The sequence below is a fragment of the Notamacropus eugenii genome, chromosome 7, assembly GCF_028372415.1.
Source record: "Notamacropus eugenii isolate mMacEug1 chromosome 7, mMacEug1.pri_v2, whole genome shotgun sequence".
NCBI classification, from domain to species: domain Eukaryota; kingdom Metazoa; phylum Chordata; class Mammalia; order Diprotodontia; family Macropodidae; genus Notamacropus; species Notamacropus eugenii.
The window spans coordinates 58759783-58773709 of record NC_092878.1 but is presented as its reverse complement, the minus strand read 5'-3'; the positions used below and the strand labels follow the sequence as shown (position 1 = coordinate 58773709).

The following is a 13927-nucleotide window of genomic DNA, read 5'->3' as shown; positions in this document are numbered from 1 at the left end:
GGTTTCCTTTTTATAACCTCAAAAGACATGAAGAAAGCAAGTGGGGAAGATGTATTTAGACCCTATACAAGTAAAGAGTCATCAGAAGCTACAGGGTAAAACCTTCTAAGTCACATACCAGGAAACACATGAGACAGCATGGATTGGTAAATAGAAAGCTAGATTTGAAATCTGAAAGACCCAGGTTTAAACTGTACCTGTGGAATTACCTTTGTTGTCATGGAGCTAACCAAGATCAATAAAAATGAATGTTGACCAGGGTGATCAACAAGGAGGATCACAGGAAAGAGACTGCTAAAAAGAGGACACCAGCTAAAGGGATAAGTAGGTAGGGCCAAGACAACAGAAGAGCAATTATCAGGCCTGAGTGGCAAAAAAAAAAAAAAAGCAAAGTGAGGAAAAAAAAAGTCTTGAATTTTTCTCCCTGGTATGTGTTCACTCATTCAACAGTACTGGATGTGTTCAGCACTATAGTGGCCTACAGAAATAAAGATAATATTTGCCTTCAGTCAAGAAGTTTGAAATTATATAATTAGATCCTGAGCTCTGTGGCATGACTCTGCTGTGAGCGCTCAGGAAAAAAAAAATGAGGAAAAAAATAAATAGGCAAGTTTTTGTGGTAGAGTTAAGATGCAAGCTGGGATGGAAATGTGATTCTGGACTTCTAAAACCTTGACTGCTTAGACCTGAGGAGTATGGAGAAAGGGATACATAAAAATCTCCTGTTTCAGATTCTTTTGAAGACATTAAGAATCTAATAACAGGGGGCAGAGCTAAGACTGCGGAGTAGAAAGACATAGATATGGAGGCTGTCCCCACACAGCCCATAAAAAACCTGTAGAGAGGGAATCTCAACAAATTCTGGAGCAGAAGAAGTGGAGAACAACAGAGTGGAGGAGATTTCCAGCCCAGGGTGACCTGAGAGGCCCACTGGAAACGTCTATTGCATAGGACATGGAGCAGAGCCCAGCCTTGGCCACATGGTACGGCTGGAGAACAGCGCTCGGGGGTGGAATCTCCAGTCGTGGAATCCCTAGTCCCAGTAGCAGCGGCTTCCAGATCCCTCAACCCACAGGCGCCAAAGGTCAGTGACGGAGTTTTTCAGCTAGCCAGGAAGGGAGAAGGGCCTTCCCATAGCTCCAGCAGCAGGTAGCAGCCACAAAGGCTGCACAGCAGCCCGTACAGACTGCTCCATTGCTGCAGAGTAAAAACCCCTGGGGGCACTGAAGAGCTGAGTCTTATCTCAGCCCTGAGTAGAGGCCTTGAGGCAGCTGGTCTTTGTCTTGCACTGAATGGCAGCCCTGCCCATCCAGCTTATCTGAAAATCAGCCACCAGTGCTGACTTGGCAGAACTAGAGGCCAGGTAGCTGTGGAGAGGAAACTCTGCTAAGATTCTGGGCACAAAACTTCCTCTCTGCACCCAGACCAGTACACGCTTGATCGTGCCACCTTGGAGGAACTGAGATCTTACAGATTCCCAGAGTATACCCTACTCTTGACAAAGGACCCAAAAGTCAAGCAACTGATTGGGAAAAATGCCCAAAAAAGGGGAAAAAAATAGGACTTAGAAGGTTACTTTCTTGGTGAACAGATATCTCCTCCCATCCTTTCAGATGAGGAAGAACAATGCTTACCATAAGGGAAAGACACAAAAGTCAAGGCTTCTGTATCCCAAACATCCAAAATAAATATTCAGTGGGCTCAGGCCATGGAAAAGCTCAAAAAGGATTTTGAAAATCAAGTTAGAGAGGTGGAGGAAAAATTGGGAAGAGAAATGAGAGAGATGCAAGAAAAGCATGAAAAGCAGGTCAACAACTTGCTAAAGGAGACCCAAAAAAATGCTGAAGAAAATAACACCTTTAAAAATAGGCTAACTCAATTGGCAAAAGAGGTTCAAAAAGCCAATGAGGACAAGAATGCTTTAAAAAGCAGAATTAGACAAATGGAAAAGGAGGTTCAAAAGCTCACTGAAGAAAATAGTTCTTTAGAAATTAGAATGGAACAGATGGAAGCTAATGACTTTATGAGAAACCAAGAAATCACAAAACAAAACCAAAAGAATGAAAAAATGGAAGATAATGTGAAATATCTCATTGGAAAAATAACTGACCTGGAAAAGAGGTCCAGGAGAGACAATTTAAAAATTATGGGACTACCTGAAAGCCCTGATAAAAAAAAAAGAGCCTAGATATCATCCTTCATGAAATTATCAAGGAAAACTACCCTGCTATCCTAGAACCAGGGGGCAAAATAAATATTGAAAGAATCCACCAATCACCTCCTGAAAGAGATCCAAAAAGAGAAACTCCTAGGAACACTGTGGCCAAATTCCAGAGTTCCCTAGTCAAGGAGGAAATATTGCAAGCAGCTAGAAAGAAACAATTCAAGTACTGTGGAAATACAATCAGGATAACACAAGATCTAGCAGCTTCTACATTAAGGGATCGAAGGGCGTGGAATATAATATTCCAGAAGTCAAAAGAACTAGGACTAAAACCAAGAATCACCTACCCAGCAAAACTGAGTATAATACTTCAGGGGAAAAAATGGTCTTTCAATGAAATAGAGGACTTTCAAAAATTTTTGATGAAAAGACCATAGCTGAAAAGAAAATTTGACTTTCAAACACAAGAATCAAGAGAAACATGAAAAGGTAAACAGCAAAGAGAAATAAGGGACTTACTAAAGTTGAACTATTTACATTCCTACAGGGAAAGACAATATTTGTAACTCTTGAAACTTTTTTCAGTATCTGGGTAGTTAGTGGGATTACACACACACACACACACACACACACACACACACACACACAAACATAGAGAGACAGAGAGCACAGGGTGAATTGAATAGGATGGGATCATATCTTTAAATAGTGAAATTAAGCAGTGAGAGAGAAATATATTGGGAGGAGAAAGGGAGAAATGGAATGGGGCAAATTATCCCTCATAAAAGAGGCAAATAACAGACTTTTTAGTCGAGGGAAAAAGGGGAGAGGTGAGAGAAGAAACATGAAGCTTACTCATCACATTTGACTAAAGGAAGGAATAAAATGCACACTCATTTTGGTATGAAAACCTATTTTACAATACAGGATAGGGAGAAAGGGATAAGCAGGGTGGGGAGCATAAGGGATGGGAGGAGGGAGCACTCTTGGGGAGGGATAGGATCAAAAGAAAGAGAAGAAATGGGAGGCAGGATAGGATGGAAGGAAATATAGTTAGTCTTACACAACACAAGTATTATGGAAGTCATTTGCAAAACTACACAGATATGGCCTATATTGAATTGCTTGCCTTCCCAAAGGGAATAGGTGGGGAGGGAGGGATGAAGAGAAGCTGGAATTCAGAGTTTTAGGAACAACTGTCGAGTTCTGTTCTTGCAACTGGGAAATAAGAAATACAGGTAATGGGGTATAGAAATTTATCTTGCCCTTCAGGACAAAAGAGAAGATGGGGATAAGGGAAGGAAGGGATGTTAGAAGGGAGGGCAGACTGGTGATAGGGGTAAGTAGAATGCTCGGCATTTAGGGGTGGGGGCAGGGGAGAAATGGGGAGAAAATTTGGAACCCAAAATTTTGTGGAAATAAATGTTGAAAACTTAAATAAATAAATGTAAATAAAAAAAAGAATCTAATAACACAACCACATTACAATGACTACAATATAATAACATGCCAAAAGGCAGCAGAATTTAAATTATAATACAGTATAACACAGCGACCAATCTTGGACCTAGACCCAATTGCAAAACTTTTCTCAGTAGAAAGGAAGAGAGGGGACTATGGGTGCAGACAGATTTATTTCTCTTTGTTATGAAAGGATTTACTGGAATATGGCAGAAAAAATAAAAGGCACCAAAACTTATAAATTACTTATTTCGTGTTTTTAGAGTCTCAGATAACCTTGTAAGGATACTCTATCTGTTGTCCCCATTACCACTAATTAAGAGACTGACACTTGGAGAGTTTAAGTTGCCTATGATCACACAACCGGGGAGTTGCCCTTTGTCTCCTGATTCTGTCCAGCACTTTTAACTCATGAGTTTAACAAAAGTCATTTCCAGAGAAGTGTCCAAAAACATGCTCTGTTGAGTCCTCATGTCAAGAGTGGTCATAACTTCAGGTAATCAAGGCCTCGAAGAGTGTCCTTACAGGCTCAGTGTCGTCCCTAATCCAGGCATCCAGGTGTGAGAATGATGAAAAGCAGGGGTTCAATACAATCTTTCCATAAAGGATAAAATCAGTATTGATTAGATGCTAAAACATTCTATCATCACAGAAACTACACTTTTTATAACAAAGCTGGCCAGAAAAGACATGCAGAAGATTAACAATGGTAGGGTAGGTAACCTTCTTATCTTCTATAAGATAATCAGAAATGGAGAAGCAGCAAGCAAGATGGAAGAAAACTTCAGTGATGCATTGTAATAATTTCAAATAATGGGGGCTTTGAAATAGCAGCAATGGCCTGACCACCTTGGCATTCAGCAACACTGATTTTAATGAAAAGACTTCATGTCCTTTTGGAGGCAGAACTCCAAAAAGCAATGGGCTGTGCAAATAGTTGCCAAACCCTACAGCAGTTGTATGTAAATGGTATACTGAGGTTTGCTTGTCACAAATGGACCATATTCATGAACCAGCATTGTCTGAAAAATGAAGCACAACTCTATAAATGGGGATAGGAGTCTGCTAGGACCGTGCTTCTCTGTTTTTGTACAACAGGTATTTGTCTTCCCTAAAAGGCAATAAGGTTGGCCCCGGGACTTAATTGGCCCCTTGCTTGCATGCATATAGCTTGTCATAAAAAATTCTGACCAAGTAGGGAGTTGGGGTTCCTCCAAAGTTGGCAGATTTCTGAAGACCTTTAATCACCATATCTTTCTCTGCCTACCAGATGTAATTCTCCATGGAGATGAGGAGGGCAACAGAGAATCTAAGTGCTGTTGCATCCTTGCTGCATATCCTGGCTGTGTTAGGGCAAAGTGACCTCTCAAGATTTGTCAGCGTTTCATTGTGTCCCAACATGAATGCTAGGGTTAGGCCTACTTTTAACAGGGTCTCTTCTGGATTATAGGATAACTCTTCCTACCCAAATGCAAACAGACTTCCCTCTGTTGATTATCTCCAAAAATTATCTCCAATAAAGCTATGTTTAGCTTGTCTGTGTACACATTAGACTCCTCCATTAGACTGAGCTCCTTGAGAGCAAGGACTGTCTCTTGCTTTTCTTTGCAGCCAGCACTTAGCACACACAGTGTCTGGCCCATAGTAGGTGCTTAATACATATTTATTGACTCTCTCTCTTGGCCCTCTAAAATTATCCCTCAATTTCACCTTGATTATTGTCCTCAGATGTGTATGATGTATGTATGGTTCTACAGGATGGACACTTTGAAAGACTTGTCACATTTCTGACAACGTTGATGTTGTAACTTCTATTACTGAATATGGGAATCTCTATTTTTCATGAGTTGACAGTTTAAAAATTCACCTGGCAGTCAGCTTTCCGGAGACTTAATTGAGCATGGCCTCATACAACAAACATCAAAGAAAGCTCTGGCAAGTTGGTAAAATCTACTAGGTTTTGCCCTCCGTTGGCAAAACCTTGCAGAAACCAGGGTTTGCCCATTCACCATGAGGGACATCTGAGTAGAACATTCCCCAAAAGCCATTCCTCTTTTCCAATCAAAGGTCAAGATAGTTTACTTGGGAAATCATATATTTTCTTATAATATTTTATCACAATTATTAAATACACATTAATTCATTGTAAAATATGGCAGCATTCAGTAAACATTTTGTTAAACTATTCGAAGGGAGTAAGGAATTTTATGCCCCTCCCCCTCTCCATAGGTAACATGTGTATGTATGTATATGTATATATATTTATACACATACATTTTATATACACATGCATACACGCATATATATATATATACATACACATAGATACACACACACATATATATCTTTCCCTGACACAATTCAACAGTCCCACTCATGCCTTTCACCAATACCTATCTACTTCCCCCACAAAGTCCCCAAATTGCATCTTTACAGAATATTTTCCAGCGGTATTTCCTATATATACACAAAAGCTTAGGGTCATTGGTCCAAGGATTTCCTCCAGGATATCCTGATCTTAGCAGGCTGAGATCAAGGAACTTGGCAATAGCAAGGGTTTTCTCCAATCTTTCACTACCCATTATTTTCAGGAGAAGCCCCGACTTCCCCCAAGAGGGGAGTCAATTAGAAGGTATGATAAGAGTCTTAATGAGGTGATTTAAAGAGAGAAGCTTTAAATTGGAAATGTTTGATGAATATTATTGCTAAGTCAGGGCAAAGGAAAGGGTAGTAGGGATTGCATGGGTAATTTCTCTGCATAGAAACTGAAGTTTGGATGCCAGGAAAGGGGCTTACCCAGATCAAAAACCTATTTCAAAAGTCACCTTTACCTCTGCTTCCTCTCAGTCACTCCTTAGAATATGCCCTGAGTTTCTTAGAATAGTTGCAAACTATGGCAGTGTGAAGAACAAAAACAAGAAAAAACATTATTGTTATCATCTTCAGTGAGGGCAGGGACCCTCAGGACTAAGCTATGCAAGGGAAGACCCCTTTCTGCATATACAGCTAGAAAAATCTTTTTTTTCCATTAAAAAAATCAAATATCTGAGGTTTCCAAATGTAGACTTCTGCATAGAGATACATGATGCATTTAGCACTCATTGCCATAAAGCTCTTAGCCCTACCAATAATTTCTTCTTGATGGACAAAAGGAGTATCTTTGAAATAGAATATTTGGTTTGACCAACTCTGAAGAAAGGTAGTTTGGAGAAAGAGTCCAGCATTAAACAGTTTGAACCAAGTCCCAAGTATCTTTGCCCATGCCAACCACTCTTTTCTCCCAATGTGGTCAGCCCAGGAGTTACTGGATTTGGTTTTGTTTCCCCTAAAGTAACAGTTAATCCTTACAAAGTGCTTCATCTAAAGGTCAAAAACTCACTAAAGGAATATTAGTTTCTGTAGGAACTTCCTTCCCACAGTAATTCTACAGATTTTATCCATTGAAAAATGAGGGTTAAGAGGGAAGAGGAAGGGATCCAAAGTCAAGATTTGAGCTGCAGCTTACTCTGCTGGCCTTTATCAGCACCATCTCCGCTAATTCATGGCAAGAGTGGGAGAAAGTGAAATTCTGACCAAATCATCCCAAGTCCCTAGAAGGAGTAGGTCCTGCTGTTGTGGCCATTTGATCCTAGATGGTTCCCTCTCAAGTCCTTGGTGAGGAACCTCTTGCTGACAACCAAAGTGGGGGGAAGCCAGGCCACCTCAATTCAGCTTCCCACAGGTTCCTGTGCTTCTTTCTCTCACAAGTGTTCATCAAGAGACTGGTTTCGATCTTTGTCCTGATGGGGCTGCTCCTCGGGAATTTTCTGCAAGACCAAAGAAACATGTCCCATGGAAGATGGTCATGACATCAAGAGCTCATTGGGAAATGCCCCACAGCTATAAGTATACAGCCGCTCAACAATTCTACAAAGGGAATAGGAATCCAGTGCCTTAAAGGATGCTTCCATAACAAAGGCACATATGCACTGCATCACTCACTCTCTTTCTCTCCCTCCTTCCTTTCCTCTCATCCTCTCTTTCCCTCTCTCTTTTTCCCTCTTCCTTCCTCCTGCATTACTCCTCTTCTCTTTCTCTCTCTCTTTCCCTCTTTCTTTTTCTCCTTCCCTCTTTTGATGTCTCTGTCGCTCTCTGTCTCTCTCTCTGTTTCTCTGTGTCTTTGTCTCTCTTTCTCTCCCCCCCTCCCCTCTCCTTTCTCTCTTCCTCTCTCTTTTCTCTCTCTTTGTCTCTGTCTCTCTCTTACACACACACACACACATACACACACACACACACACACACACACACACACAGAGTTCATCACTACAATGGCCATCACTAATCAGTGGTAGGAGTCTTTTGTATATCTCAAGCTCTGGGAGAAAGAAGTAGGAGGGGAGTACGGAGGAGATTAGCTCCCCCCCGATTAAAAATTCTTTGGTTTGCCTTAGCTACAGCCATCATACTTTCTAGGCCTCCATAGTTATTCCTGTGCAACTGTCCCTAAATACCATTTGGAGGTCCTTGGCCCTCAGGATAAGAAATACTACTTATTCTAATATATGTAGTTGTGACAAAGAGATTTAAAATAAACTCTTTTGTGTCACATTCCACCAATTAGCTGACTCTCCTGCCTCTACTCCTTCCTGACTCTCCTAGCAGTAAACCAGGTGAACCTTGGAAGTCACTAGAACCTAGCATATAGCTTGAGAACTCAAAAGTTTCCATTCACATACATTTACACAATGCATTTACATTTAACCTGATTACTTAATACATTCCATCAACTAATCTTAAATCTTAAGTGCTTATGGGTCCTTAGATCTGCTATATTGGACTAGGGGGCAGCTAGGTGACGCAATGGATAGAGCATGGGCCTGGACTCAGAAAGATTCATCTCCCAGAGTTCAGATCTGGCCTCAGACACTTACTGGCTGTGTGACCCTGAGCAAGTCACTTAATCCTATTTGCCTCAGTTTCCTCAACTATAAAATGAGCCAGAGAAAGAAATGACAAAACACTCCAGTATCTTTGCCATAGGGTTTCCCAAATGAGGTTATGAACAGTCTAAAACAACTGAACAAAGAGTTATTAAAATTTAACCCATTAAATGTTGGAGCTGTTCTTGTCTGTCTTTTGCTTTTGACTTGAACATGAACTGGATTTTTACTCGCACAAAATCATCAACCTCACTTTCTCTTCCAGAATCATCCACGTTCACTGGCAAGAAAAAAGTCAAGACAATAGGCAATGTCCCAGGATGCAGTGGATGACCTTGCTCAGAGCGTTGGAACAAATTGTTTTCATCTGCCCATTCCACAAAAGGAAGTCTTCACATGCTTGGGGTACACATCCCCCTAATTCGTTGAGATGTTTGAGGCTTGTCAGTGACCCTCAACCTCCATGTTGTCCCCACCTCCACCAGATGTTAGCTCCTTGAGGACGATGACTGCCTCATTTTTTATAAATGGGTTTTCCCAGTGGCCATGCAGTGGCACTGGCACATGGTAAACGTTGAAGAAATGCTTGTCAATGGGCCAAGTTTAGGTCTTAGGGTTAGGCTCTAAGGATTAGACTGGCAATAACATCTGAGTCCACTACATCTCCTCTTCCCTTCATGATGCCGCCTGACCCCCAATAGATGTAAAAAAAATAATAATCACGATGATGATGTCATCTGTCTACTGCTTTAAGCTTTGCAAAGCACTTTGCAGATAATACCTCATTTGAGTCTCACAACAACCCAGAGAGGTAGGTGTTATTATTATCCCTATCTGACAGATGAGGAAACTGAGGCAGGCAGGTGAACTGACAGGCCCAAGGTCAAACAGCTAGTAAGTATAGGATTAATTTGAACTCAGATCATCCTGATTCTAGGTCCAATGATCTATCCACTGCATCACTGAAGGTCAACAGGAGCCTATTCATTCTAATATTTGCCTTTAGAACTCTAAAAAACAACCCCCTTTTTAATTGTCTTAGACGTATTTTTTCTTAATTTGGTTCCAGCTGATTATAAGAAATGGGCATAATTTCCCATTCTAGATCAAACTAATCAATTTATTCCTACTTTGACCTCCAATCTGTTTCTTGCTCTGCTAATCTGTCCTTTTAAGGATTTAATAGATCTCTGTCAATTCTAAGCCTACCTTATCTGTCATAGTCACAGCCAATCTTTCCCCTTATCATCCATCCATCAACCCAAGCAAAGGAGTACACTCTGAAATGCTACCAAATGGTAGGAGAGTTCTGGGGTTTTAGGCTTCCTTGATGTTGATACAAACCAAGTTTTTGTCTTTACCTGCCCCTAGTGAGAAGGCCACGGGCCTTCTTAGTAGACTCTGTAACAATAGCTACACATTATTTGGGGGTGAGTGGGGTCAGAGTGTGAGAAAAGGAAGAATTTTGTCATTCATTCCTTTATGGGAAGAAAGTTACGCAAAGACCCATGTGAGAGCATCAGGAGAAGAGCAAGAGCTTTCCAATTAATTTGATTAATTAAATTAGCTGCCATTTGATTGATAGTATCTGAATAGTTCTTGCCTTTAGACTCTGAAATCATTCTCTTTCAAAACACAAGAAAAGTCATTCATTCTAATAGTCCAAGACACCCTGGTTTTTCCTACTTCTTTTATCCTACCTGGCCCCTAGGTAAGAACCCAAGAATCAGGACTGCCCATGATATAATAAAGAGATTCATATACTCACATTGTTAGCTGACACATTTGCATTTTGCCTCCGAAGATCTGCCTTAATGAACACTGAGCAGAGAGAAGAGATACACAAAATCATTAAATGAGCTATTATCATGGACAAGGTCAGAAGGCATTTTCTCAACAAATAATGACAATATGATAGTGGAAAGAGTACTGGACTTTGAGAGTCAAAGGATGCTGCAGGTGTAATTTCATCGTCATTCAGGCTCTGAGTTCTCAAGCCAGAAAGGCCTGCCTTTGAATCCTGCTTCGCTATGTGACCCTAGGCAAGTAATTTAGCCTCTCTAAGCTTCAGTTTCCTCATCTGTTAAAGGAGGAGGTTGGATTCTGGAAGGTCCTTCCTAGCTCTTAATCTACAAGTGTGTAAGATGCAGATAATATCTGCAGGGGTAACCACAAAGGATTGTTGTAAGGATCATATGAAATTCTCTTATGCTGTAATATAACGTACAGCACTTTGTAAATCTCTAAGGTTTATGTAAATGCCTGTTATCATGACACCCAAACTCCTTCAGAGGAAGGTTAGCCATTGACAGCATGCCTGGTAAGTCTCCAGAGCCAATAAACTGGACAAAAGGGAGGTTGTTTTCTACAGATTGTGCATTTTTCACCCAGATTTGATTAGCTGCATATACATCTTCTAGTGATCCCAACTAGCTGGCAGCCTTGCCTTCTACCATCATGCCAAAGAACTAGAAGCCCTGGGCATTTGGTCAATCCTTCTTATCAGTTAGGGAGATGTTGGCCCCTTTAGACCAAGGTCTATATAGGTACTCACTTAGGGTGAGGTAACGCTCATTCATTGAATAGGCCTGTTTAAGAGGTAGCCAGGGCATGGCCCCTTTAATGAGGCAAAGAAAAGAAAGACATCAGGGTGGGAGGGAAACAGCAATAGTTACTATTAACTGTTGATATTATATTGATAATCACTCTTAAGGCTCAACTCCAGTCATCCTAATGAATATCTGGTCACTGGATTCAGGTGGCTCTGGAGGAGAAGTGAGGCTGGTGACCTTGCACAGCCCTCCCTCCCTCCAAACAAAATCAAGTGCAAGTCATCATTTCTCTGATGGCAAGGTCTTCTTTGGCAATGAAGGACAAACACAACAACAACTAGTTAGGGCAGCTATGTGGAACAGTGGATAGGACATCTGGCCTGAAATCTAGAAGCCCTGAGTTCAAATCCAGCCTCAGTCAATTACTAGTTGTGTGATCCTGGGCAAGTCACTTAACCCTATTTGCCTCAATTTCCTCATCTGTAAAACTGAACTAGAGAAGGAAATAGCAAACCATTCCAGCATCTTGACCAAGAAAACTGGAAATGGGATCATGAAGTGTCAAAGAGTGAAAAATGACTGAACAACAGCAACAGCTTACTAGTTAGGAGAGTCCCTAAGGCAAGGAAGGCGCACAAAAAAATATTTCCAGCCAGCGTTCCAAAGTGGTCGATGATCTGGCCCTCGCTGATGGTGAAAATGATCCCAAATATCTGGATATGAAGAAAGAAAGAAGACTGAGGTGGGGGAAAAGCAAACCAACAACAAAATCCAGTCGATCCATCATATAGGAAAGAAATGGCAGCTGTCAAGAGAGGGTTTGGACCACAGCTAGCCAAAAGGAATGGAGAACGGGACATACCTGAGCAAACACATTAAGGAGACCTGAGGACATTCCTTCTGATTCTGGGTATGTCAGTTCCACAGCAAACTCAAACCCCAGTGGGAGGTACCCCGTCATGAAGAACCTAAAGACAACATCATAGCAAGACTTTCTACGATGAGGGGATGAGGTAGGAGTAACAAGCACACAGAATTCTGTCCTCTTCCTCTCCCTTCCCACTCTCTTTCTTCTAGTTCTTGACCAAAAAGCACACTGCTTTCTGTTTCATCTTCCTCATTTCAGTAGCCAGGGCATTGTTGGCATCAAGCCTAGAGGGTATAGGAGGCTGAAATCCCTAACAAAGAAAGGGAATAAGGAACTGGCTTCAAATACTCAACTGGCTCTTACAATTCAGGAAGAACTTCTGACACAGGCCATCAAGAAAGGATCAATGTTTACAGATAGTGCCAGGATACCTAATGTAACTAGCTGGGGCCGCATCCAGAGATTCTGAGAGGTTCAGGAATCTGGATCAGAAAAAATATATTTTCAGTTAGATTTTGGTGGAGTCTTTGATGTCTGACCAAACTCTAAGCACTCCACAGTGTCTGTTTGAGTGAGATGAGGAGATTGTGAAGACTTTTCATAATAAAAATATGGGGAATATTGGATTTTCTAAATAAAATTTCTCTTCCATAAGGCCTCTCTCCCTGGATACCTGAGTTTCAGGCATCCAGGGCCTGTGGACAGTCAGTTGGCTCCCCCCCCCAGCTTTCTTTATGAAAGTGCTGTGGGCTGTAGCTGAAACTTGGAAGTTTCTTAAATCTCCCCTTTGTTTGTTGTACTGTTGCCATATCAACGCTACCAGCTGCCGCTTCTCCCCCTCCCCTCCTTTCTAAAGCCACATCAGCAGTTAAGTTAGATATTAGATGAGGTAATTGTGTTGGGATAGGTGAAGATTTCCCGGGGTTTGTCTAGTTTTTTTCACTTAGATTGTGAGCCTGCCTCCCAGCCAATGGAGAGGTGGGATTGAGGGGAGGTGGGATTCTCTGTGTTAGGATATAAAAATTGTGCTTCAATTTCTGTAAGTTGCCTCCTTCTATCAGGTTCCCCCACCTGGTGGAAGGATGTCCCTTTCTCGAGAATTGTAATAAATCTTTTTCTGTTTGTTCTTATTGAGAAGCCTCTTCATTTATTTAAGATTTTGAGTAAGGGTCTTTTTATCCCACGCATGCTTCACCTACCTTCATGACCATTGGAGCTAATTGTTTTCATCCACCCATTCCACAGGAGGAATTCTTCACTTGCTTGGGGTAAACATCCCCCTAATTCATTGACATGACCCAAACAGTTTTACCAGGTATGGCCTCTACATGTTATAGCGTCTTGGAGTCACAATGAATGGGGGGGGTGGGCACCACAGGTGGATAAGCAGCCCTGAAAAGGGCTCAAGAAAGCCAGAGGTACTCATCCTCCCTGAACATATACACAGATAGATAAGTCACATACTGAGATACGTACAAAGTAAAGGTATCTATAAGATATATACAAAGTAGACAATACAAGATAACCTTAGAGGAATGGCCTACAGGAAGTGTTTGAATCTCAGCTTTGGCACCTGTGAATCCCAGCAAGTCACTTGACCCCTCTCTATAAATAAAAAGGGGTTGGACTAAGAACTTCAAAGGTCAATCATTTATTAATCAATGGCCAAGCATTTATTAGGCACTAACTTCTTACAGAACAGACCAGGTAAGGAGTGGTGGGGCAAAGGGAGAATTCCCTGGGATGTGCAGAAACCAGACAAAATACAGTGTTTTCTATCATCTCTCAGAAATTATTTCTACAAAATAATTCTGAGGGATTTCTAAAGACAGCAGATAAACATGGAATAGAACATTAGAAAAGAAACCTAAAAGTTCCTAAGAAACCAAGAGGAACTCCAAAAAGGAAGTATCCTGATATTTATTCTATCCCAGTAAAGTGAAACTTGAAGACCTGAGGCCCC

General features: G+C 41.3%; 1 protein-coding gene across 2 annotated transcripts in view; it reads right to left on the bottom strand.

The window, feature by feature from the left end:
• Positions 1-3779: 3779 nt before the first annotated feature.
• The window catches only part of FLVCR2 (FLVCR choline and putative heme transporter 2), a 78425-nt gene continuing 68277 nt past the window's right edge, over positions 3780-13927 (bottom strand). The window contains exons 7-10 of one of the 2 annotated variants that reach the window (XM_072623521.1): positions 11959-12064; positions 11698-11809; positions 10313-10365; positions 5703-7431 (exon numbers count right to left, since the gene is read on the bottom strand). In XM_072623521.1, the coding sequence (XP_072479622.1) occupies positions 7366-7431; positions 10313-10365; positions 11698-11809; positions 11959-12064 (337 nt within the window). In that variant the 3' untranslated portion in view covers positions 5703-7365. Of the gene's footprint in view, positions 7432-10312; positions 10366-11697; positions 11810-11958; positions 12065-13927 lie in introns of both variants that reach the window. The other variant, XR_011970266.1, reaches the window with a different exon arrangement.